This window comes from Gambusia affinis, linkage group LG02 (genome assembly GCF_019740435.1).
Source record: "Gambusia affinis linkage group LG02, SWU_Gaff_1.0, whole genome shotgun sequence".
Lineage (NCBI taxonomy): Eukaryota > Metazoa > Chordata > Actinopteri > Cyprinodontiformes > Poeciliidae > Gambusia > Gambusia affinis.
In genome coordinates this window covers 12,395,214-12,421,928 of record NC_057869.1, presented here as the reverse complement: position 1 = coordinate 12,421,928, position 26,715 = coordinate 12,395,214, and the positions used below count along the sequence as shown (strand labels likewise).

The following is a 26,715-nucleotide window of genomic DNA, read 5'->3' as shown; positions in this document are numbered from 1 at the left end:
CGTCAAAATGCTCTATTTTATGTTCTCCTACAATAATCTCTTTGCTGATTCTGAATATTATAACCATGACGTGTTGAGGCTTGTAAATCCTCCACAAGTAGTGAGACATTAAGTTTATTTACTTTCTGAGAGACTGCAACACAATTTGCTGCTGCCCGCCTCACCAGACACACCCCACTGGACTCAACCCCTCAGATATAAATTGACTGTAATCGTCGCAGGATGCAGAGCTGCTGTCGACAGAAAAATGGATCTGACTGGTTTCACTGAAGGCCGAGCGTCTTTGTTTCACAGCTGAAGTAGGTAATGAACAGCAAAGCACTAAATCCTGACCAGGAAATAAAGTTTAGTTAGTTCACAAACATCAGAACTAGAGGAAGTTCATGATTTGCATTGAAACTAAAACCAAACTGACTTCTTAGCTAATATTGAGGTTAGCTAATATTCTAATATTCGCTAGTTGCGCCCCTGTCTGGAAGTAGCAGCTGATCGATTATGGATATCTTGGGTGATCGACAATGAAGCTGAGGACCGCTTCAAGCTGCCTGGGGATCTGCCCGACCCATCAAAGGTAAGTTAAGTCGAGCTTCTGTTCGACCCGCCATGTCTTCTGCGGGTTTGATGCTATGCTAGCGCTGTTTGATGCTAACGCTGTTGAAGTGTTTGGCCTAAGCGTTGCTGGTTTGGTTTGGTTCTCTGCTGACGGTCAATGAGCTGAGAAGGATTCTGCTGTTGCAAATCATTATGTCTTTAGGGGTTTTTTTGTGCTGTGGTATTCATTGTTGAAAATCAGTTGTGATGTGGGTCAGTTTGCCTAGAAGAGCAGCCAGTTGTCTTAGAAGAAACTGACATTATTTTTACGGAGATTTCAGAAGGCAGTACAGAGGACAAGAGCACTTGCTTTGGGAACCAACTTTCAATGGTTCCCCAACTCCGTCAACCAGAAAGTGGACTATGAAGCCTCGGCTCTGGATTTGACTAAGACATCGTCTCCCGTCGCTACTCAGGATGTGAGTTCAGTCTTAAAAACTGACCCGGCTGGGAAAGTTTTTTCTGGGACTGAATTCACAGAGGAACCTTTGATTTCATCGAATTCATCTCTGGCTCTTTCAGAGATGAAATCGTTCAACGGCACATTTTCCAGCACCTATGACTTTAAAAGTTCCTCGGACGAGGAATTTATTTCAGAGGGACGTAGAGTTTACAATGGGAACAGAGTCCTAGATCTGTCTATGAACTCATTGTCAAAGCGTGGGGTTTCTGTTGAACCTGAATTGAACTGCCCTTCGGACGGGGAGGCTGGTTTAACGGACAGGAACAGCAATGAAACCCCAGCTAACGATGGTTCGTTCATGTTTCTTAAAGACAAAACTACCCCGGACGGGGTAGTTGTCTCTCACGATGAGAGGAAAGTCTTCAGAAACCAGTACTGCACTGTTCCTCAGGAACAAACTGACCCAGATGGGAAAGTTGAACATGAGGAACAAAGCAGGATGAGACAGACGGAGGACATCTGTAGATTTGCGAACTATTTCAACAACAGCTGGATGAATGCCGGTTTTCAGAGTATCCTCAACCTGAGCGTCACCAGACGGTGTCTGGCCCAGAGACACCTGTTCAAAGAGGCTTCATCAATCCCAAACTGTGCCAGTCTGATTCACACTGCCGTCCACCAACCTGGATATTACTTTTCCCCAGCAGAAATCTCCCCGGTTTTGATGGAACTGCGGGAGAGACAACCATCACCAGAGTTGGGAAAACAATTTCAAATCTCTTGTTTGCTGGAGTCGGTTCTAGTTTGGCTCGACTCGTATGGCGGCAGCACAGGTAGGGAGATGTACAGCGAAAACACCATCGTGGGTCATTGTTCTTACAGCTCCTGAATAACGGCCCCATCGTTGTCCTTCCTTCCATGACTTCACTCAACGACACCGCTTCACTTTTTAACAACTGGATAAATTTGTGGGGCCAGCCTGATTGTTCCAGCTGCAGGTCCGGCTTAAACAGAAAAAACATCCTGAGCGACAACAACGTGATCGTCCTGTTTCTGCCACGGTGGGTCGGAAGAAGATATCCAGTGACTCCCAGTCCCACCATGGAGGTTCCAGGAGAAAGTGGAACCGAGCTGTACACTCTGTCGTCTGTCATTTGTGGAGATGCTGAGTCAGCTCATTTCCACTGCTACTTAATTTGGGGACAACAGACTGTACAGGTGGTGGATGAACATGTCCTCACTGCTGGTGAACCCTGCAGAGAGGACATGTATGAAAGTGGATTTATCTATCTTTATGAGAAGCAAGTGAATGCAGAGGAACCCGAGACTGAGCACCTAAACACACCCAGTGTGACGGTTTCTCCTGGCCCTCCTGTCTTAAATGATGAAGAAAGTTCTGGAGAGGAGCCAAACTAGAACCTCTAAATGTGGAGGAACAGAATAGCACAGAGGACAAAACAAGTGACCATATTGAGGAAGGAGAAATGAGAGTCAGTCAGATGGAAGACTGGGATCCTGAAATATACGACAGGATAGATGAAGAAGCTTTCTGGATGTTTATCGTGCCAATATTTTACTTTTTGTTTACCTTGTGCTGGGTGTTTTTTCCGTGTCTTATTTCTTACTGGGCTGGTAATTCCACACGTTTCACTCTTTGCATTGGTTTGTTCTGTTTTAGTGTTTCTACATTTGAAAGTTTTGTACCCCTACTGAAAATATTTTACCATTATTTCGTCTGAAGTTTCTCTCCAGGCACTCTGACTTCCTCACATGGTCTAAAATCACGTCTGTCTAATTAGTCTCTCTAAATTCTCTTTAGGTGCAGATAAAAAATTATTTTTGTAATTAAACTTTATAAATAGTTTGCAGGTTTCTCTCCGGGTGCTCCGGCTTCCTGCCACAGTCTAAAAAGATTTAGTGAGCTTTATAGTGAAAGCAAATTGACAATATCAATACTATATATGTATAGATAGATGTTTATATATAGGCCTGTCACGATAGCAAATTTTGCTGAATGATTAATTGTCTCAAAAAACTATTGCGATAGACGATAGTATTGTTTGAAAACCTTTTTACACTGATTTAATGGAAATGATGTAATAATGCATGCAATTTCCTGGCAAAGATAGATACACTTTATTTTAAAAAGAACACCCAACACTGGAACTGATAAACAAAACAACCAAAAATAAAAATAAAATTGATTCTCAGTCTCCATTAACAAAAAGGTACTTGAATAAAAACGAAATAACTTAAAGCCAAAGTGTAAATAAATACTGCATTCAACAAAAGAGTGCAGATTATAAAGTCTGTTTACCATATTGCCCTTCAGTAATCCTTAGATTTAAATAGAGAAGATGGGCACATCGACTACCTGATGCAATAGTTCACACTACATGTTAGTTCACACCTACATTTTCCCCTTATGACAATCTTAGAACTTTTATCGTACTAAGATTGTCTCTTGTTATCATCCTGTAGTGTGTGGTGTGTTACGCTAGATCGTTGTGGCCGCTTCGATCTAAATCAGGGTTTTCCCCACTGGGATCGTTAACGCAGCCTGTTGAATGTGACAGGTAGCCAATCAGAAAGCCGGATTCTGCTCCTGCTTTCTGAGGGGAAATTACCCAGGGGAATCCCAAACAGCTGACACGGCGCGACCCGAAGTCCAGCGGACATTGGAGATAATATGTGGAAACAACATTAATGGTTATAAAACATTTCGTGGAAAGAATATAGAAATGACGAGGGGAGGAGTTGGAGCGAAATCGCTACGTTGATGAACCCGGTAACTTTTCAGCTGTTCTTCGTTAAAATAAATAGGTTCTAATGATTTTCATTCAGTCAGGATGTTACGCTGACACTAGAGCTGCATGCGTTGCAGATAGATTGTAGTAAAACATTGATTAATTCCTGGTTTTAAAATTAGTTAACTGGACTTATAGCTATTATTTGGTGCCCATTGTTGGACATCACACGGCTCGATCGAACCTGATGGAACCGTTATACCAAGGATGTCTGTCGGCTAATGTGTGGTCTCAGATTTTGAAAATGGGCCGACAATCGACTGACAGCACTAAGATGGTGTCGTGTGCGCTGGACATTACACTAAGGAAATGAGGAAGGGAGGGTCAGTGGAGAGCACCGGAGTTGAGCCTTTTTTCATTTAGCGTCATCAACAGAAAGAGAAAACGGCTGGAAGAGACGATAAAGGCGATAATTAAAATGACGTAGATAGTTTTAATTTATCGTACGATTAATCGATTTCTTGTTTATCGCGACAGGTCTATTTATATATCTATCTATATCAATAAATATATAAATATACATTTATAGATATATATAACTATATTTATATATATTTATAGATATCTATCTATCTATAGATATATATAGACATTTATATATCTATCTATATATATGTATATATAGATAGATGTTTATATATCTATCTATGTCTATAAATATATATATATTAGGGTGACCATATTTTCATTTGGGAAAACCGGGACACCTTTGAGCGGGGTGGGGGGGGACACCACAAAAAAACAGGACATTTCCTCACTTTCTATAAATATCCCGGGACGCCTGGGACAGGACGTGAAATACGGACGTTTGGTCACCCTAGTCTACAGGGTTTTACTCAAAGGACCAAGCAGTTTTCTTCATTTTATTATAGATTATAAACTCCTGAGACTGAAAGCCTTGAATAAAAGGAAAAACTGACCAAGATTTTGAACATCCATTATGCAAATGGGTTTTATCTTCCTTTTTACTTTATAAAACCACAAGGAAAAAGACAACTGCTCTTTAAATGTTTAATGAAAGTGTCAAATAGGAAGATCAATAGTTCATCCTTTACATTATTATGAGACTGATTTACTTACGTTAACATAAATTAACAAAGCATGTTAACATCTACATTAAAATGAGGTGAAATGAGAAACAACGAAACCGATCACTGTGGACTAATTCATCGGTTTCTATTTGAAATCCTAATTTATTTCACTTCCTGTTCATTGTCTCTACAGCCTGATGAATCCCTGCAGCACAGGGGTCACGTCTCCAGCTATGCTGATCCTCCCATCGTCTCTCACTTCCAGTTCCAGTTCTCCTCCACGACTCGAGCACTGGTACGCTGCAAAAACACAAAATCAGGACGGTTACTGACCGCAAGATGAGGTCCGACAGAAAGTGAAAAAAACAGCAGGTTGAGTAAAGAATTTATGTAAGAAGTTCAACCAAAGTACAGAGAAGTGTAAATACTCCTAAAAGTAATTTTTTCAAAGTTACTCAAGTAAATATAACTAAGTAAATGTATCTCGTTACTACAAGTAAAAGTAAACAGTAGCCATACAAGAAATTACTCGAGTAAAAAGTATATAGTAAGTCTACTCAAGTACTGAGTAACTGATCAAAGTATTTAATATTTAAAAATTACTAAATCAATCGGGCCAAAAATATGAAGTTAAGTGGAAATTTAAGTATTTTAAGGACAAAGATTACTATAAGTCATATAAGTAACAATAAATGACAAAATCGGGCAAAATACAAATGTCCCAAATCAGTTTCTTTCAATAAAAAAAATATAAAAACTTAAACAAAAAGTGGAGGTGTTTTCTGGTGAATTTTAGGTTAAAACATGTTTGTTCTTCATTCAGTGGGTAGAAAATCCAGAGATTTTTCTCAAGAGTAGAGATACTTTATAATAAAATTACTTAAGTAAAAGTAAAAAGTACAGGATAGTAAAAATACTCCTAAAGTAATTTTTTTCAAAATAAAAGTTACTCAAGTAAATGTAATTGAGTAAATGTAACTAGTTACTACCCAACTCTTTGTCTCTACTGCTAAAACCTTGAAGCTGCTCCGACTCTATTTTTACTCACCAAGCATTTTCTTTTTCCCAAGAACGTCTGACCAGTAGCTTCCCAGAACGGTGTGGGCGGAGCCTGAAAGAGCAGAAGACACAAACGCATTTCACATTTATTTCACATTTATCCTGTATTATATGTGCACAAGATATAATATAAACAGCACAGCCAGAGATGGCTGTGTGTGAATAATCTAATGATCGGGCTGCTGATTGCAGCCGGTCCACATTGTTAGCAGAACCAGAGGGCCCCAAAACCAGATTTCGCTTGGGGCCCCATGGAGGCTTGGGGTGGCCCTGCGCTCATCTTACCGGTGACGGGATCTTCTGGGATGCCGGCCCACGGAGCGAAGTACCGGGAGCAGAAGTCGAATCCTGGCTTACAGTCTGGAGACCCTGAGAGGAAAATATAAATGACAGAGCATGTAATAAAACTATGACAGAGTATTAGGACTATTGTAGACAGAAAAATAAAAGGAGTAAACTCAGGAATTTTCCAGAAAAGTCAATGAAATTTCAGATCTCACGAAGCCAAGACATTTCTAGAAAAAATTCAGATATTTTGAGATTAAGCTCAGAAATTTTATAGAAAAACATGGATTTTTTTTTTTACCTTTGGTACTCAGAAATTTCCATGTTTCTTCTAGAAAATTTCAGATATTTCTGAATTTCCTTTTTTTTTTCTAGTAATTTTTTTTATTTTTCAAACTAGGAATTTTTCCATTTTGTTTCCTAGAAAATTTCTGACTTTAATCTCACAATTTCTGATTTTTTTTCTAGCTAATTTTTTACTTTTGAAACTCAGAAATCTCCAGGTTTTTCCTACAGAAAATTGTTCAGAGATTGATCTCACAATTTCTGATTTTTTTTTCTAGCATTTTTTAAAATTAATTTTCAAACTCAGAAATGTTCAAGTTTGTCTTGTAGAAAAGTTTTGAGATTAATCTCAAAATGAGAGTTTGTTGTGTATATTTAATCTTTGTGTTTTTCCTCATACGCGGTCGGTCATCTACATGAAGCTTCAGGTTTGACCTCAGTGTGTTGCTCTGCTCACCTTTCATCGTAACGATAACTCCTCTCACTCTGCCACTGCAGTCGCTGCTCTGAAGAGAAACAGGGTCAACTTTCAGACTGGTTAGCGCTGACCTGGAGACAAAACACACACACACACAGCAAACACTCAACTCAGTGGTTTCTGAAAGAAGGTCAGAGATGTGAGCATTTTGACAATCTGGCTGGATTCTGGGTGTTTGTGGACAAAATGACCTTTCACAGCTGTCCGACAATCGGATCATCAGCTTCTTTGTGTCGCGGCTCAAAAGAACCTCCTGAACCGGGTGGTTTCCTACTGCCGCCTGTAATAGAGATATAAATACACTGTTTAACACACACATGAAATCTGCCTGAGAAGTGTTCAGAGACGACCGGTGTGGATGTTTATTACTGACCTTTATGATATCTTTAAAGTCACTGTGATCCTAGAACATGGATATAAAAATTTTTTTATAATTTTTTATTTGCCCTTTCAGATGTCTTTGTAGTGAAATGTCATTATACATGCTAAAGAATATGTCAGTTAGAGCATTTGAAATAAACTGTATCAGAAAAACAAAACTCTTAAAAATGTAACCACAGAAATTAAACTTTATTAAGATTTCCCTGTGAGCTCCAGATTTTCACAAACCAGTTTTTCCCCCATCTCTGATTAAAAACTCGAAACTTTTCATAACAAAGTAAAAAGATTATTTTTACAGTCCAGATACAAGATAAAATTATTTCCTGATGTGTGAAATGTTTTCATGTATAAGGTATGAATTTTCAGTTAAATGTGGAAAACTCACTGAGCGCAAACACACCAGTTGCTAGGCAACGCGGTATTATCTATAAATCTCGTTTTGTGAATTAGATGTGCAGACTGCTTAAGTTTTATTAATCAAACCTTGTTTAACAGCTTAATTAATCATATCTAAAATATGTGTTTTCTACCTGTGAAGAACTTTGGATTTATCTCTGTGAAAGGCACATTATAAAATAGATATACCTAAATAATTAGTTTATTTTCCAGAGAGAACATATTTTAGACTGATTTTCTGCAGGTTTGTGTTGATGTGTTCATGAATGTGTGATTCACCTCCTTGGTTGGTGGATTTAGAGGAAAGTCCATGATGTATCCTTCTTTTCTCTTGCTCACGCCCAAATCTCCACTCCTCGTCTCAAACACCAGCGTTGGATTAACATTATCTGAGGAGGCGGACAGGATGCAGCATTTTGTTTGCAAACACTTTGCAAGCTGACAAATTCTTGAACGACAGTCTACGTCCTCATGAGGTGTTTATGTGTGTATTGGTCTTACTTTTATATTGGAACAGCACAGCTGCAGAGGCCAGGGTGGCGTGACCGCACAGATTTATTTCCATGGTTGGTGTGAACCATCTGAGGCGAAATCTTCTTCCTGTTTAATTACATCGCCGTTTTAAAATATATACTGCCCAGAGATTCCTTAGATTTTCAATCTTTGTCTACAAGAAGGAGCTTACAGTGGTCATAAATTCATAATAGTGATGTAATAGCTACCGGAAGTGAAAGTATCGGTAGGGTTGATCAAGGTGATGAAAGCTGTTTCTGACAGGTTCATCTCTGCTGCTATCTTCTGATACAAATCATCACTCAACTCCTGGTAAAAAAAAAAAAAAAAGGACAATATGATGCACACTTAGAAAAAATGATGCAAGTATTATAAAGACTATTAAGGGTAAGTGGTTGTTTTCAGCTTGATTTTGCAACACCTGTAACCTGAAACTGTTCACTCACCACTGAATCAACAATAAAGGCACTTTTTCTGTTTAGTGGCGTCCGAATCAGACGTGTTAGCATTTCGGTCCTTCTTAATAAACTCCACTGCTACGTAATTAAGTGAATTTATTTCTTCAAGTTGTTTATAAGTGGTAAAGCTGCAAAAAAAAAAAAAAAAAAAAAAAAAAAAATCCCCACTTCAACAGGAATACAACTCACATGCAGAAGCGGACAGACAGCCGCAGGGTTTCCTTTGAACGGTAAGTTTGTGAAGGCGTCCAGCGTAAACACGGGAATATCCATTACGGCCAGGCCTGAAACTGAAGCAGTGAGGACGGTGTTGTTGTTTCAGTGGGCTCGCTGCTCTCCGTGGACTTTCAACCTCTGTTTGGTTTGCAGACAGCGACTTCCCTGCACTGCCACGGTTGCAGCTTTTCATTGGTTCAGCGCAATCTGGACTGGGGTCGCAAAGTTGGCCAGATTGTTTTTCTATTTATTGGTTTAACCTAGAAATGATAACAATAATTATAATAAAAATGAATTAAAGTTAATGTCAAGTGTTAGTTTTAAACTCCAAAATGCAACAGCAACAACGGAAACGATACATTTAAAACAAAAATGATAACGTAAAGTTTCTTATTTGAATGAAATTACCGAAATTTTTTATTATATTTTCCTAACGTTTTATTTGTAGAGCGAATGTATATCTACCGCCTCAAAGTGCAACATAAAACACAGAAACAAGAATAAACGAACAACCAAAAGTACACAAGTATAGTTGTAAATATATCTGACAAATATTTACAACTATTAAAAGGTATAAGAAAAGGCAAATAAAATACTAAATGGCCTACACAAAATATTTAAAAAGTCAGGAGTATTTATTGTGGTTACAACCCAAAGGAACAAATATTTTTGATGTTCTACATTAAAAATCGAAATAGAAATGTAACAGGTGGCACTACAAGGTGTAAGGAAAAACAATATGTCCCAGAGTGGTTTGTTGTATAAAAATACTTTGGCCACAATTTTCAACTAATTGCAATAATGGTTTTGAAAGACCCAGATTCAGGAGGCACTGAAGAAGTAGTTTACGTGATATACCACATGAAAATACCAAAGAGCAGAACTTGAGACACACAACAGGACCAAAACTAAAGAACCAAATTACCAGAAATATTTAATGGCTTCCAGTCAGCTCTGTTGAGCATTACCTCGACAAGGAAATAAGCTATATTTAAAACTGATGTACGTTTTGTCATATTTAATAACACAAATTTCTTAGAACAAAACAATTTGTTTCTTTTGAGCTGCTGTCAGCACTCCAGGCCAGTAGGTGGCGGTATTGCGCCCGGCAGTTACTGTGCCATCTCCTACACGAGGAAGAACCAACCTGAGCGCGTTTCCTGATAGTAAAACCTTTGGAGCTGGAAAACACCGGGGTAAAGATCTTGCAAAAATTATTTCTGTTTGTAAACTATTTTTATTTGAAAAAATAGCAAATTTCTCTGTAAATTCACGTTGATTCTTGGCTATAGTTTACTATATTCTGGCTGGCGGACCACTTAGGCTCGTTGGTTTGACCGCTGTTTCTGTCCTGCCGTTGGCCTGCTATAATGGCTTCAACGGTAAAACTAGCATTAGCTCGAAAGAGAAAATACGTTTGCTTAAATATTACATAACTTATAGGCACACAGATGCTGCAATTTAGCTTATTGACAGATAGTTAACTTTTTGTGGGAGCAGACATGCCAGCGTTATGAAGGATTTTAAAGGCGATCTGTGGTTTATGACACTTGACGTTATATGAACGCCTAGCTGCTTGGAAATATGAAGCTATTTTTTCTTGCTGTAATGGTGGTTTGTAAAATTAAGCACGTTTATAAAACAGTGTATATTTTTTTTAATCTTTGCCACTGGTTAAGCTTCCAGCATGTGTACATTTGGTAAAATGTATTTTTTTTTTCTTTTAATTTTAACATCATGCTGGAGCTAAACGGTACAATCGATATTTTTGCCATTAACTATCATTTAAAATGCATTTTTAAATACATTACATACATGAGATGAGGAAATGAAATTAACTTTAGCTTTTTGGGTATCTAAAATGTATTTTTGGCTGAAACCGGCATTTATACTAATTTATAAATATTTATGTATGATGAGAAAGGAAGTTTTAAAGGCAGTAATAGAAACCATGGAGAAATATGTTGATACATGATATGTCTTTGTAAGTCTAAAATAAAATTTTTCCATCCAAAAGTGCTGGTGTAACTATCACAAATAAATCTTTTGTAAATGTTTATTGTTAAGGACCTTTGTCCACTTGTTTGATTAAATAAGTTCTTCATTCAGCCTAAAGTTGGTATACAAATTGAGTATATTAACTTTGTTAGTAACAGAGATTCTGAAAACTTTAACCTACAAAATTAAATAAAAATAGTTTTTAAAGGACAGGACAAGTCGGTAGCAGCGCAGTCACAAATCGAGTTACTTGAACAAAAATTACACGCTCACTGATGGTAACATAACATGTAAGAACCCAATAATCAAATTATATTTTCTCGGCAGAAAGGATGTCTTCGAGTGACGATGGGTATGTGGTCCGGATCAGAGGACTTCCCTGGAACTGCTCACGGGACGAAGTGGCCAGTTTCTTCTCTGGTGAGAATAAACACACGACAACCATTAACTTTAGAAGTTCTGTTAGTCACAATTAACAGATGTGTGTTCCAGGATATACGGTATATTAAAATGACTCCATTTTTGCCTAAATCTGCATCTCCATTTCTCGTTGCTTTTTTGTGTTCGTTTCAGTTGTTTAGCCGTAAACAAATTTCTTTTACCCATTTACTTAAACCACTGCATATCCGGTTATTTCTTTTAGCAGTTGAGTGTTTTTGTGAATAATATTGATAAGTTGTAATACAAATTATTTTAATTTTGTTCAGTCGGCGTTAGACAACTTTGTTTCATTTTATGAGTAACTTTGTTCAAATGTAACCAGCTGCAGTGACTTTTTACTAAACTTGTTCTCCAACATGATGCAGACTGTGACATCGTGGGAGGCGTGAGTGGAGTGTGTCTGACCTACACTAAAGAGGGCCGAGCCACCGGTGAGGCATTTATTGAGCTGAAAACAGCGGACGATTACAAAAATGCTCTTGCCAAGGATCGTAAATACATGGGACACAGATACGTAGAAGGTAAGTGTTGGATTTGTGATTTCCTGCAACAATTTTTATTCAAAAATTATTGCCCTGCTATTCATGTGGTGATTATGCCGATTGCCATTCTCCCTGTTTACTGCAGAGCTTTATGTTTCATTGTATAATTGTGTGAATATAGTCTCTTTGTTGGATTTAAATGACTCTTTCTTTTATAGCTTGTGTTATGTTCATATTTCCGTGTGTTCATGTGTTTAAAACAGTGTTTAAGTCAAAACATAGTGAAATGGAATGGGTGCTGAGACGTAGCGGCCCTCCTCCTGACAGCTGCAATGGCTGCATGCTAAAATTAAGAGGACTCCCTTTTGGATGTAGCAAGGAGGAGATTGTCCAGTTCTTTTCAGGTACACAAATGCTAAAATGTTTCTGTAGCTTTTATGATAAAATCTTGTATACTGCATCTTGGTAGAAGAAAATGTGTTTAAATTTGTAGCTATTGTGTGTTGTTGAAATGTTTGTTATGTTATTAAAATCTGCAGCATTTCGGCACAATGTCAGCTTTCACTTGTTGGTTGCTAATAAGGCCATAATAATTCAGTTTAATTATGTAGCACTAATTCACAACAGATGTAAACTAAAGACACTTTACTACACAAACAGATTTTCATTTTCCAACTTTTTACAGTCGAATTTGATGTTTGATTCAAATCTAATTTTGTCATTTCGGAGCCAAGTTGAATTTTTATTCATACATTGTAGCGTGCAAAAAAGTAAATCACAGTGCAAAGAGAAATAAGAAATAGTTGAAATTCAAATAAATATTACAAATAAGTGAGTTTTTTTTTGTTAAGTTTCTCTTGAGCATCAGCTCCTCCATAATTCTTCAATTTAGGATTTTGACTGTAAAGTGGAGACACAAGAAAATAAAACGATTCTAACTAAAACTAATGATATCTGAAATGTGAGTCTCTTTAAAAAATCTAACTATTGCAAAAAGCTATTGCTCGAACCTTATGATCCAAAGGCTGATTTTTTTGTTTTTGTTTCTATGTATTATGAGCTTATTTATTTATCATGTTTCTGTCACTCATATTTTGCCTTTCAAAAAAGTTTAATTGTATGAGCTGGGATGGTTTAACGTAAGATAGGAAGGCCCAATAAATTGATTTTTGTCAGGTCGTATCAGTGTTATTATATATCAGATGATACCTGACATATTAATGGAACAGGAAGAGCACCGTCACCCAGGACTAATCTAACTTCAACCAAATGAAAATTACTTGAGTGAATTTGGCTCCCCCACCTTCTTCAAATCAGACAAAAGTGGTTTCAAACGTTTGTGTAGCAAATATTTTTGTTTCTGCCTAGGCCTGTCACGATGACAGATTTTGCTGGACGATAAATTGTTCCAGAAATTATTGCGACAAACGATAATATTGTTGTTTTGAGTTTTTTAAGTAAAATTATGGTAGTGGTAAAATAATAATGCAAGAACACATTCTAAAAGACTCTTATCTAAAAGATATTTAATACTGGAACTGGAAGACATTTTAAATATCCAACATAAATTAACAAAACAACAAATAAAATTAACTTTGAAGTCTTTGTAAACCAAATTGTTCTTCATAATAAGAGCTAGTCGAGACCAAACCACCAAACTGAAAACTTTTATCATCCAGTTTTTAGTAGAAAGGGAGAAAAAAAGAGCTAAACGATAAACCATGCCAATGGAAATTGAGTTTGTTTTAATGTATCATGTGATTAATTGATTTATTGATTATTTTGGCAGGCTTATTTGTGCCGCTATCAATTTAAAGATATTAAGAAATATTTCCTAAGATCATGAAAGGTCAACTAGCCCCCTCACACACACTTTTATGAAATCTAAATGACCTTTTAACTTCTTTTATTGATATCTTCAAAGCTAAAGCAGCACAAAAGAATTTTTTTTGCTGCACAAACTCTTGACACCATTTTTGTCTGATTTGAAGACGGTGGGTGGTGGGAGGCAACTTCACTCAGGTATGAAAATTTGGGGAACTAAGGACAGCAGACTGTGGCCATCTGCACTTTGGGTCCAACTAATTTAGTGATGTCATTTTCCTGTTTAACCCTCACAGCTGGGGACATGTAATTATAAACTCAGGCTCCTGAAATTTCAATGTTTGTGACGTTTTACAAGATGCTACTGATGATGATGATCAATGATGACACTAATCGTAAACGCTCCACTCATGCAGTGGGTGTTGTTCTCAACTATTCCTACCAGTCTACCTACCGACCTATGTATTTATGTGTGCTTGGGTTGAAGGGTTCAGAATCGTGCCAAATGGGATAACTCTGCCAGTGGACTACCAGGGGAGGAGCACAGGGGAAGCCTTCGTGCAGTTTGCCTCAAAGGAGATAGCAGAAAAGGCTCTGGGGAAACACAAGGAAAGAATAGGGCACAGGTGGGACAGACGGGAGAGGGACGGGCTGGACTGGGATGGGTTTCTATGATCATTGTAGAATAACTGTGGTGTTGCTTAGATGGGCTGAGGAGTGGGTGAATGTGTGGGTTCGTGGGCTAAAACATTTCGGGAAAAGAGGGGAACTTGGTGATTTAATTGAGTGGGTTGTGTAATTCCAAAATATGAATAAAAGGGTTTAAGGGTTTTTTCTGTTATTAAGCACATTTTGGAGCTGCTGTTGTACATTAACCTTGTGAGACAGCGACATCTGGAGATGTTAGATAATTTACCAGAAGTTGATTTGCATGCAGAAGTATTCACGCCCCTGAACATTTTTATAATTTGAAGTAAAAATGTGGCAGAGAGTTTGGGATGAACCAATACAAAGTAGCACACAAAAAGTGAAATATTCTATTTGTTTTTCTCTTCTTCTTCAATTAAATTTGCAAAATATTGTTGGTACATCTGTATTCTGTTAGGCCTGTCAAAATAACAAATTTTTCTGGACGATAAATTGTTCCAGAAGTTATTGTGATAAATGGTAATATTTTTGCGTTGAGATCATTTTCAAGCAATATAATGGTAAAAGCATAATAATGCAGAAACACATTCTCCAAGATAAAAAAAAAAAATCTTTACATTTTAATTAACATTTAACACTGGAACTAACTAAACAAACTGTCTTTGTAAACAAAATTGTACTTCAAAATAAATTCTGGTTGAGACCAAAACACCAAAATAAAGACTTTTATTATGTGGTTTTTGGTAGAAGAGAAAAACAATAAATCATGCAATTTAAGTTTGTTGAGCTCACTTTAATTTATCAAGCAGTTAATTGATTTATTGTGACAGGCCTATATTCTGGTACCTAAAATAAAACCCAAAGCAACCAGTAGCCCAACTCAGACTGGGCAGGAGAACAGAGATCTGATAAAAGATTCATCATCTTATCATGAATCTCTTGGATTCATGATAAGAAATGAATTTGCTCTGACCAAATGGGACCAATTTAAACATTTGGTTTGCATACAAATTGAAAACTTTACGCTGCACATCATCCTTAACACACTATCCAGAGGGTTGTTCTTTAGTTACATTTTGTGTAATTTTGAAAGACAACCAGCTAGAAACAGGCAAACTTTCTTCCCCTGATCACAATGTTAAAACGGTCCAGTCAAAGTAGACATAAACCTGTCTACGAGTCTTTGGCGAGGTTTGAAAATTAAGCTTCATACTTTCTTTCCATCCATCCTGATGGAAGAATTTTTGCAAACCATCAATCATTTTGCTTCCACTTCACAGCTGTGTACTATTTTGTGTTGGTTTTATAGAATAATTTAATATTTGGAAATATTAAAAGTGTAGAAATAGAAAAAATTCGGGGGGTGTGAATAGTTTTGCCAGCGTTGGTTTAGGACCATCAGAGCATCTCAGTGATGCTCAGGCAGCAGAAAGTCAAAGCTAGACCTAAACACCCTGTATGGATTAAGCCGTAAGCATCAGTGGTGAGGTAGAAATCTTTAGAACAGGAAAATGCCCAGATTATGTTTTTATGGCTGTAAGTTTCTGTTATTGTCTGTTTGTGTCGTTTCTGCACGGTAAGCCTCTCATCTACTTCCCCGTTGTCCCCCGGGCCTCTCGTGTTGCAGGTACATAGAAATCTTTAAGAGCAGTCGCTGGGAGATCAAAGCCCACTATGACCTCCCCCGGCGGGGATCGTCAACCCAGAGACCCGGGCCCTATGACAGACCGGTCATAGCGGCGCCCAGGGGAAGCCTGTACGGGCCCGGACGCAGTGTGGGTCTGCTGGACAACATGAGGAGTGGAGGCGGCTATGGAGGAGGTAAACATTGATTCGATTTATTTATTTCAGACAAGTTTTTAAAAACAAGAGAACTAGCAATCTGTAGGGCCGAGAAAAACGTGCATACATAACCAAGAACAAAATCATTAGTTTACCACAATTTTTCTTTTTGAAAAGGAGTAGGAAAAGGTGATTTAATTATTTAATCGTACCTTTTATCTCAATTTAAGGAAATTTGTTACCTACTGGCTCAATAATTATCAAACATCTGCAATTGAAACCATAATACTGATGTGCCTGTTCAATCTAAAGAGCCAACAGATCAATTAGTTCATAACCATCTTGTCTATGTACTATAACTCATGAGACACGAAAATGTGGAGTTGCAATGACAACCAGCTATGGTTCAGCTATGGTTCCCTGTGATATACAGCTCTGGAAAAACAAGAGCCCACAGGCCTGAACCCCTTTGAAAACCTCCTGGTTGTTCCACCAAATATTGGTTTCTGAACTCTTCCTGAGTTAAAACATCAGTTTTGTTGTTTCTAAATGAATGTGAACTTGTTTGTATTATTTGAGGTCTGAAAGCTCTGCATCTTTTTCGTTATTTTCACCATTTCTAATTTTCTGTAAATAAATACTAAATTTTTGCTTTGAATTTCAGAGACATGTTGTCAGTAGTTCATAGAATAAAAGAACAATGTTCATTTCACTCAAACATAAACCTATAAAGAGTAAAATCAGATAAACTGGTCATTTTAAGTGGACTCTGAATTATTAAGGCTGCACTGATTGCAGTTTTCTGTCGATTATCTGATTACAGATAATCGACATTGGCAACCGTTGGGCAACTATTGTTAACCGGAAGTGTGCAGACATGAGCTGGTCTGTCAGATAAACCTCTTAACAGGACAGCAGTGTCCAGCTCCGGCAGAAAAGATTAACTTCACATGTAAATATTGACTCATCACTGATCTCCAAATATTAAGAAAATCAGCACCAATGAATGGACTGACCAATAACTCAGTGCACCCGTCTATGCCATATATAAATATTTTGTTTCATTTTTGTTATTTCATTTAAATAAAGAATGTGCAAAGATAGGCATAAAATAAAGACGACTGGATAAAATAAGGTTATACTTCTGCCTACTTTGTTATCGTGTACATAGTTGATATTCATTATCTGTATGTATATCAAAGTATTTGAATTGTTTGAAATAAGTAAACTATAACTAAACTAAAAACCCAAATGCATTATTTGACTTTATCTTTATAAAGAAATGGTTTACCAACAGGTTTATTCTGCCACTGATTCTGATGTTTGAGCTTTTTATTTAAAGTTTTTTTTTTACATATTGTGTTTTCCGTTCGCTCTGTGTTCAGGTTACAGTAGCTATGACAGCTACAACGGGATGAGTGATTACAGCTACAGCGACGGGATGTTTGATGACCGGATGAGAGGAGACAGAGGAGGACGAGGTAAAATTCTCTGATTCCTTTTTAAATTATGGAAAACATGCACAACTATAATTCAATCCAGCTAAACAGATCATTTGTTTCAAGAATAAATTAACATTTTCGATAACTTTACAGCTTTTCCTATTTTTAAACACATTTTTTGATAGTTATGCTAATTTATGTGAAGTTTGATTCTTTTTTGAAAGCTTCTTCAATATGCCTCACTTGGTAAATGTCTAACCTTTTTTTTTGTTTTTGTCTTTAGGAATCGGAGGCCACGGTTATAGCGGACAGTCCGATAGCAGCTCAAGTTTCCACGGCGGCCATTATGTTCACATGAGGGGTTTACCTTTTCGGGCCTCAGAGGGCGACGTTGCAAAAGTAAGAACACAATTAAGTTGAGACTTTTTACAGAGTAATTAAGCATTGGAGTATCTGATGTGGTAGCAATAAAAAGTTTTCTTCCATTTTTGTTGCCTGCAGTTGGTTTAGTTTTCTTCTTTCTTGTAGTAGCTTTAGAGCAACTGCATGTGGATTCAAACTTGGTAGCAATCGTCCCTTTGCTGTCAGTCTCCAGGAAATCATAAAATGAAGCCATATTTTAAATTATTTTCCAGTTCTTCTCTCCTCTGAACCCGCTGAGGATCCACATCGACATGGCTCCGAACGGGAAGCCGACCGGAGAGGCAGACGTGGAGTTTCGCTCCCATGAAGATGCTGTCGCGGCCATGTCCAAAGACAAGCACAACATGCGTATGTGTCTCTGACTGTTTCTGTACGAGGATTTGATGATGCAAGAAATAATGAATACTGAAGTGATAAAAAATCTGCTGATTTTGCTTTTGTGGACAATATGCTGTTTGTAAAGCTTCTGACTTTTTTGACATTTTTCTGTTAGGAAATACGAACCGCATTCAAAAGGTTTTTCATCTTTCTGTATCTTTCTTTTATGTTAAAATAAGACAAAACAAAACATAATGTATTTGAGAAACAATACAGCCAGCTCCTGAAAAATAGTTTTGAATTAAAAAATAAGAAATAAATAATCATAACGTTGACATGGTTGAGACACAGATAATTACCTAAAATTTGTGATTTCTAGAAGGCTCCTAATATTTCCAAATTCAGCCATTTGGATCCTTTTAAGCCCATGACAATGTCTAAAATATCTAAAAGGGTTAAATGTAACCTTCCTGTTATTTGTTGAAGCATCACTCTGTGAGGTAGCAGCCTAAATCAATGGCTCACTGGTTCTTCTCTCGGTAACATCTACAATGAAGGGTTATGTACTTGCAGCGACCTAGTGTTTTTTTATGGTGTGTTTATTGAAAAGTAATTGTTGATTACAGCCACCAGCTGATTTTACATGTTTATTTTCTGGAAAAAGAGTCAGGAAGGCAACATTTATCATCAGGAGGTTGATCTTTAACACATGGACGTTTTCTCCACAGAGCATCGTTACATTGAGCTCTTCCTCAACTCAACGGCTAATGGAGCAGGAGATATGAGTGAGTTCTCATTCAGACGATCACTAATCACTTATGGACGCCCTGCGTGTTATTGTTGATATCCTTAAATTTTACGCTGGAGGGCAAAAAGAGTCCATTGCTTTACCAGCCATTCGTAGCCGCGCTGCCACGGTTAAACAGTTCTGTTAACTAAATCAAACCTGAACATGTAAAAGACTGTGATAAATTCGGTGCAGTGCGCCACGACAAACAGAAAAATAGTGCACAAAACCTGTCAAAGAATAACTCAAAACTACTTTTTTCTCGCTCTCTGTCTCAGCTATGTTACGCACAGACTCGTTGCTATAGCAACAGACAACAACTCCCCTACATGTTTCAGGATTCAACACCAAAAAGCACTCAAACAGTTACCACACCAAGAGCAGAACATTCAGTCCGTTATAATATGTTTTTAGGCTTTATGTGTATTTTGTGATTATCAATAAGAGATAGATAGCTGTGGTAGATTAGCCACCGCTGCTATTAGTTAATCTAACAGCGGTGGTTGGTTAGCTAATTTAAACACCTGCTTTACTCATGATCTGTCAGAGTTGTGTCTTTAGGTCTCCTTTTTTAATTTTAACTGAACCGAAACACAATGAATTCCACATCACTTCTACATGTTATGATTATCAAAGTCAAGCTAGCATAACTGAACTAACTCCCTTTCCCTCCACATTTTTGTCTTAAAACTTTTTCCTGACCTTGTTATCTAGTTGTTGTGTGGCACTGTGTCACTTTTTCTTTTTTATGTCAGGCGTACATTTAAGATGTAGTGTGTTGTATTGCTAATTTAGCAGCTAAGCCCATTGCTAATCATTGTTAGCCAGCAGCTGGGGGCCGATGTGACGTCTCACTGCTGTGGTCCATAGTCTAAAAACCTTCAGTTGACAAGATTCTGATATTTCTCCGCCGCCGTTTCAGGCCGTGGGGGCGGCGGTTACTACAGCAGCTCAGGAGGAGGCGGAGGCTCCCGAAGCGGCGGGCTACGAGGCTTGTACTGATGTCACCGACTGTCTTCTGATCCACCCTGGAGTTTGTCTGCATCTCTGAAGACCAGTTTTACTACAATATCATTTCTAAGCAGGAGAGCTGAAGAGGAAGTCGCTTATCGACTTTCACAAACGACATCATTTAGTGCAGAGCCGTGTCACAGATCCACCCCACATAGAAGTTCAGTCTGCAGCTCTGGTTTCACACTGTACCTAAAGATCTAAGATGAAGGACACAACTTTCTCCCTTTGCTAAGATATTAGCAATTTAGTATCTGCTGAACATGTTTGTATTTGACAGTTTGTTCTTCTTACATTTTGTATGATATTTGGGTATTGTAATACAATTTATCACAAATATAAAAGGACATACTTACAAAGTCCAATGAAAAGGTACATTTCATTTTGTAATTTGACTTTGAAAACATTTACATTATATTTTAGATTAGGAGCATCATACCAGTTATAATTAATAGAAACTAATTGCACTTCATGTTGTTTCGGTGCTGTGGGGAAAAAAATTATTAATCCCAAAGATTAGTGTTTTGTTTTAGTTTTTTTTAAAATGCAAGACAAAAATGCCACACTGCAGTGGGGAGACAGCATAGTCAGGTCAAAGGTGAACACCTGAAAACAATACAGGAAAATGTTGTAAAGATGTTCTTTATATTTGATGTTTTTTAAAGGCATTTTTTTTTTTATTCTAGTCGGAATATTTCCTTTGTTAGATCATCCTGACTCTGATAAAAACAGATTTCAGATCAGCTTTCCTGGTTTGAAAGGTTTCATAATTGAGTGTTTTTGTTTTTTATTAAATGTTTTCACAGTTCTTTACAGAATTCAAATCTTAAGTTGAATATGATGTTCACTTCTAACGAGTGGAAATGAAAGAAAATCTCTATATTTGAGCTGTAAGATAGCCTATGAAGCTGTTGTACATTTGCTTAATAAATTTTGTATTTAATTGTTTTCCTGAATTTGACCTCGTGTGTCAGTGGAGTGCAGATGAAGCTCAACTAAACTGAATCTTTAATTAAGTCCCATCAGAAACCTTGGACAAAAAATAGATTTACTAACAGGTAGGATTCAGAAAACTGAAGCAGAAATATTAATAAGGCTGTAAATATTCCTGTTGATTGGTGAGGCCGATATTAGAAATAGAAATATTATGTTCACTTTTTCTGCAGTATTGTAGAGAAAACAATATCCACTTTTTAAATTTATTTGACCAATTTCCTGTTCTAAACATACAGACACATTATAAAAATATTTAAAGCCTTTATTTCTTGTAATTTTAATGAAAAATATTTTTTTCAGAAATTTGGAATATTAAGATAAATGAAAAAGAATATTTAATTAAAAATGTCAGACTTTTTTAATTGCAGTGCAGTGTTGGGTAGCAATTAGTTACATTTACTCAGTTACTTTTACTTGAGTAACTTGAAATTTTTTTTTTACTATGCTGTACTATTTACGTTTAGGTCAGTAATTTTATTAAGAAGTATTTTTACTCTTACTTGAGTAAAGTTTCTGGATTCTCTACCCACTGAATGAAAAATGAAAAAATGTTAAACCTAAAACACACACCTGCAATTTTTGTTAAGGTTTTATGAGGGGTTTTTTTTTATTGAGAGAAGCCAATTTGGGGGAAAAAAATATTTTGCCTGATTTATTGATACCTAAATTAATTATTGTCATTTTGGTCCTTAAAATACCAAAATTTCCACTTTAACTTTTTATTTTGGTCCATCTAATTATGTAATTTTTAAGTATTAGTTACACAATATGAGTAAACTCTTTACCAAATACTTTTTATTACTTTACTACTTTTTACTTGAGTTGAAGTAGTGCTACTGTTACTTGAGTTAAATTTTTGGGAACTCTACACACCTCCGTAACTCACTAATAAATACACAGACTTTACAAAATACTGACCTTAGAACTGATCCCTGAGGTACACCACGTGAACAAATGTGTTCCACTTTTAACAATTTAAATTAAATTAAATTAAATACATTTACAGCGTGTAAAGCGTGGTATTTGAATAAAACCGCATTAGGGGGCGTTAAAACAAAACACTTATTTTGAATTCGCTTGAACGTCGTACTTCCGTCTGACGGTGAAGCTGGAGGTCGTCTCGTCCGAGCGAAAGGACGTCGCGATGAACGCAACCGAAGAGAAGCTGGCGGAGCTCGTGCGCCATCACCCGAACCTGTACGACCAGTCGCGCGGGGACTACCGAAACAGCGTGAAGGGACACCTGGCGTGGAAAGAGATAGGCGCCGCGATGGGTAAATCCGAGGAAGAAGTGAAGCTGCTGTGGAAAAACCTGCGCGATAAGTTCTGTAAAGCGAGGAAGCGGCTGGTGCGGAGACAGTTCCCCCAGCAGGACGAAAGCGACCTCCCGTGGGAGGTGCAGGTCCCGGGGCTGTTCAGCCAGATGGCCTGGCTAACTGCACACGTTAAACTGCGGCCGGAGGTCGGAGGGAGTGTGGCGGACCCGCAGGAGGTGACTACAATTTACTGAGTTTTTCCAGTTGAATTTCTGCTGGTGTTTGACTTTAAACGCGGAGTCTGAGTGAGTTTTCTCATTAACAAACTGACATGGAATCACCTGATCGTTGACAGAGAAGATGGTTCGTCTGTTTTCACGGCTGACAACATCCGCTTTTGTCTCTTCAAAACAAAAGCTCTGGTCAACAAATTTCCGAATTAATAACTATTAGAAAATATTTGATGAAGGCCTGTCACAATGAGCAAAATTAAAATTAGGTAAATAATTTCATTGTTTTTTTTCTCTTACTACCAAAAACTGGACGATAAAAGTCGTAATAGAATAGAATATAATATAATAGAATATAATATAATAGAATAGAATAGAATAGAAGTACTTTATTCATCCCAGCAGGGAAATTACTTTGCAGTTGCAGCATAAAGACAAGACACATAACAACTAGTTGTAGATAAAATAAAATAAATATAAAATGCTACAAATTGTAAAATTATAAAGTGCTGTAAAATATAAAATGCAACTTAAGAGCAGTCCTTACAGAGATTCAAAAAATGCAGATATGTATATGTAATATATGTACAGCAAGTGTGCCACAGTGCAGTTGTGGAAAATTGGGCTGATCAGTTGGTCTCAACCTTTTTTGTGAATTATTTCATTTGTTGTTTCTATTATTTCTGTTTATTTATTTTGTATATTTAAAATGTCTTCTAGTTCCAGTGTTAAATGTTTATTAGAATTGAAGACTTACTGATATTTGAGAATGAATGTGTTCTTGCCACTATACCACTATTACTTGAAAATAGTCTGGTTCAAAAAAGAAAAAAAAGTTCTTAAAGTATTAAAAACGTTTTATTTAAAAGAAAAATTAAGGTTAGTAATTATAATGATAGTAGTAGTAATAATAATATACTGCATATTACTGTAACAGAAAATACTTTGCGGTTATTAGAAATAAAAATAGGAGTTGTGATTCAATGGTTATGTAACTGAGTCGGATCACTTTTCCAAAAATGTACATAATATATTGAACATTGAAAAATACACTATTTACAATATAGCACATCAGTGCAGAGAAACAAATGTCCAATAAATAGTTAGTATAAGATTTAAGAATATTCAAGTAAAAATAAGGTGCATACTTTAATTGGTTGTTTTATGTGGTTTAGTAAAAGTATAATTTTTAAATAATTTGTCCCCCTTCTATAACATAGGAACTAATCATTTTTTTTCACAGACTCTTTTACTGTGCTTATTCCTCTGATCAACAACAATTCCTGTGAATTTGGTAACATTTGCTCTTTATTTGGCAAAGTTATGATGCCTGCTCACTCGGACCGCAGATCACAAAGTGAACGCGGACGCTGTACTGTGACTGATATTGCTGTTCAATAAAGTTTTGTTTCAAATAACAAAAGATTGCTAGGTTGCAATTCCTGGAAAGAACACAGGAGGGCAGGCTTTCCCCGTTTTGACCTACATACATGAACTTAGTTACTGAAAACATAATAACTTCGTAACAGAACGATGCCTGTCTGCCCTCGGTGTAACCGCGGATTTGCAGCGAACAGTTTTTACAAGGTAAGAAGATTTAAGTTCATATACTTTATAAGTCACTATGATTAGAAAGATATCAAATATCGCATTATGGAGAAGGAACGCATCTAACCGCCAGTAACCATAGAGACAATCCCTGCCGTCATACATCCCAACGTATAGCAAAAAAACTGGTTAGCATCTCGTTTTTGTGCGTTTTTAGGTTGCTCCGGTGTAAAAGGAAATACTGTTTATGACATAGTGATATAAATCATGAGGTGTGAATTCTGGCAAACTCGGTAATTCGATCAAAACATCATGGGGGAGGTGGTATGGGTCGGTTTCTATGCTAGCTCTTTCCAACTTTCCTAAATACCGCCGTCTATGAGCCCCGAACCGGTGGGTTACGTTCACAGACAAATTAACTCGACTCGAACAAGTGGAAGCCATGAATAAACTGACAAAAACAACTTTGGAAAACAGCTTCAGTCGCTCTGTTCAATACTCCCGATTCTCACTTCCGACGTCCATCATGGCGCCTCGAATGATTAAGTAGTCTCAAAGGGTCAATACATAAAAAAAATTTAAGATTCCTCTGACATTATTGACTGCATTAAACAATAAATTTTTCATGTTTTTGTGGCACACAGGCAACTGGAAGAGCAGACGATATGGAAAAAGAGCAAGAGGAAGACAAGAAGAGGCTGCTTGAGCCCCTCCCAGTTGTCACCACCAGTTTTTCTCTTGCAGAGCCCACTCCAAGCTGCCACCAGATCATCGAACCTTCTCCTAAACGCAGAAGACAAGCTCCCGCAGAAACTGGGCCAAGTTCTGCTGATGCATTCAGCAATTTCAGGGATGAAGACGAACTGTTTTTGCTCAGTCTGCTGCCCTCACTGAAGAGGCTCACCATTAAAAAAAGGATGGAGGTCCGGATGAAGTTCCAGCAGGTGCTTTATGCTGCAGAGTTTGAGGACTAAAATCTGGGTCTGGATCACTACACTATCTTTGCACTGTCCCCCAGACAGTGGGCTTGTAAATACATGTTTATAAGTTGTTAAGGATTATTTTTGTAATGTTATTTTTGGTATTTTTTTACTTCACTAATCTTCAGAGGCTGGGTTGAAAGGAAGGAAAAACGCTTCACTTTTATTTACTGAAAATGCACACAATCTCAACATTTATTTATGCAACTGCGAGTGTTTTTCTAGTTTTTCAAGAAGTCATGAATGAAGGAGTTACAGCAGTCCTGACTCATTTCCTCATAGTCAAACATTTATTGGATTATTTTATGGTCACATAAAAATTAAAGGGAAAAGCACAAATGCTCCAGTGAAACACTACTTAACCTGCCGCATTATAAAGTTTGCTGTGTATTTTTATTTCCTCATATAAGAGCAGCTTTCACTCAGACATATGCAGTGCCTTGCAATCATATTCACATTTATCACATTTATTCACAACACAAACATACATGTATTTATTTGATACAGCAATCAAAGTGTAAGGAAAAATTACTTCTTTTTTTTTTCTTTTTCTTTTTTTTTTACCAATTTTTATATTGTAAATAAAAGTATGAAAAGCCTGAAATGCATTTTCAGTCTCCTTAAATCCAAAACCCTTAGATTAGAGACCTGTTGATTTCCTAATTAGTAGATAGAAATTGTATTGAACAATTAATAGTGAATATTGTTAAAAACTCAGCAGCACAAGGGCAACTCTTGGTTATTTACCTCATAAATATGGTATTTATGGAAGTGTCAAGAAGAAAGACATTGTTAAAACATAATTAGAATAATTGTTTGCAGTTTGCCACATTCAGAGGTGGGCAGAGTACCAAAAATTGTACTCAAATAGCTGCACTTCCAACATATTTTTACATATTTTTGCATTTTCAGTAAAAGTAAAACGTAGCCATCCAAGAACTTACTCAAGAGTAAAAATAAATATTTGGTAACTGATCAAAACATAAATTATTTAATATTTCAAAAATATGCCATCAAATGGACAAAAATTTAAAAAAAATGAAATTTTTGTATAGGTAAGACCAAAATTAAAACTATTTACACAAATAACACAATTACACACAAATCAAGCAAAAGAAAAAATTTCAAATGAGTTTCTTTCAATGTAAAACTTATGACATTTTAGCAAAAACTGCTGGTATTTTTAGTAAAACAATTGTTCTTCAATCTGTGTAGAACAAACAGTGGTTAGAGAACCCAGACATTTTACTGAAGTAAGAGTAGTAAAATTACTCAAATAGAAAGCCTTCACAGGAAAAAAAAAAAAATCCTAAAATTACATCTTACCCAAAAGGTTATTCAAGTAAATGTAACTAGTTACTACCCAACTCCAGTCACAAGCCGGGAGGCAGCAAAAGTGGTCTAGTGTGACTAAAATGTTACATTTTGCTATTTTGTGAGGGGAAACTAAATCTTCATGTCACCCTGAAATACAATCTACGTGGCAAAACACAGTGTAGGCAGGATCATGATGTGGGGATGCTTTTTTCATGAAAGAACTGAAAGATGGAATATAACCTGCTAACACCATAATACCGCCATTAAAAATGCATTTCGCATGAATAGAAGTGTGTAAAATTAATACCAGTTTGATTCAAATGATTCAC

At 36.8% G+C, this 26,715-nt stretch overlaps 3 protein-coding genes and 1 long non-coding RNA gene across 8 annotated transcripts; 3 read left to right on the top strand and 1 right to left on the bottom strand.

Annotated features, from left to right (window-relative positions):
- The first annotated feature begins 149 nt into the window (after positions 1 to 149).
- LOC122842497 lies at positions 150 to 5,116 on the top strand. 2 transcript variants are annotated; one of them, XR_006372567.1, is made up of 3 exons: positions 150 to 299; positions 461 to 571; positions 5,026 to 5,116. It is a non-coding gene; the product is annotated as an uncharacterized LOC122842497 (long non-coding RNA). The 2 variants fall into 2 exon arrangements; XR_006372568.1 differs by having other exon boundaries at positions 150 to 303.
- On the bottom strand, positions 4,799 to 9,112 carry LOC122842490 (phenazine biosynthesis-like domain-containing protein 1). The gene is made up of 10 exons (XM_044136425.1): positions 8,877 to 9,112; positions 8,439 to 8,538; positions 8,218 to 8,316; positions 7,996 to 8,105; positions 7,313 to 7,342; positions 7,131 to 7,219; positions 6,919 to 7,010; positions 6,177 to 6,260; positions 5,881 to 5,943; positions 4,799 to 5,132 (listed from the first exon to the last, which is right to left on the bottom strand). Exons 1-10 carry the CDS (start codon positions 8,958 to 8,960, stop codon positions 5,020 to 5,022), a joined length of 864 nt encoding a protein of 287 aa, XP_043992360.1. The 5' UTR covers positions 8,961 to 9,112; the 3' UTR covers positions 4,799 to 5,019.
- Positions 9,113 to 10,001: 889 nt separating this feature from the next.
- hnrnph3 (heterogeneous nuclear ribonucleoprotein H3 (2H9)) lies at positions 10,002 to 21,015 on the top strand. Of its 4 annotated transcripts, none has more exons than XM_044136374.1 (11): positions 10,002 to 10,099; positions 11,229 to 11,321; positions 11,708 to 11,863; positions 12,088 to 12,228; positions 14,136 to 14,274; positions 15,924 to 16,117; positions 17,464 to 17,559; positions 17,804 to 17,919; positions 18,156 to 18,291; positions 18,990 to 19,046; positions 19,971 to 21,015. In XM_044136374.1, exons 2-11 carry the CDS (start codon positions 11,234 to 11,236, stop codon positions 20,048 to 20,050), a joined length of 1,203 nt encoding a protein of 400 aa, XP_043992309.1. In that variant the 5' UTR covers positions 10,002 to 10,099; positions 11,229 to 11,233; the 3' UTR covers positions 20,051 to 21,015. The 4 variants fall into 4 exon arrangements, with proteins under 4 accessions (XP_043992309.1, XP_043992327.1, XP_043992336.1 ...); XM_044136382.1 differs by having other exon boundaries at positions 10,014 to 10,099; positions 11,233 to 11,321; XM_044136392.1 differs by lacking the exon at positions 18,990 to 19,046.
- Positions 21,016 to 22,104: 1,089 nt separating this feature from the next.
- Positions 22,105 to 25,683, top strand: LOC122842482 (transcription factor Adf-1-like). The gene is made up of 2 exons (XM_044136412.1): positions 22,105 to 22,547; positions 24,734 to 25,683. Exons 1-2 carry the CDS (start codon positions 22,200 to 22,202, stop codon positions 25,061 to 25,063), a joined length of 678 nt encoding a protein of 225 aa, XP_043992347.1. The 5' UTR covers positions 22,105 to 22,199; the 3' UTR covers positions 25,064 to 25,683.
- The last annotated feature ends 1,032 nt before the right edge of the window (positions 25,684 to 26,715 follow it).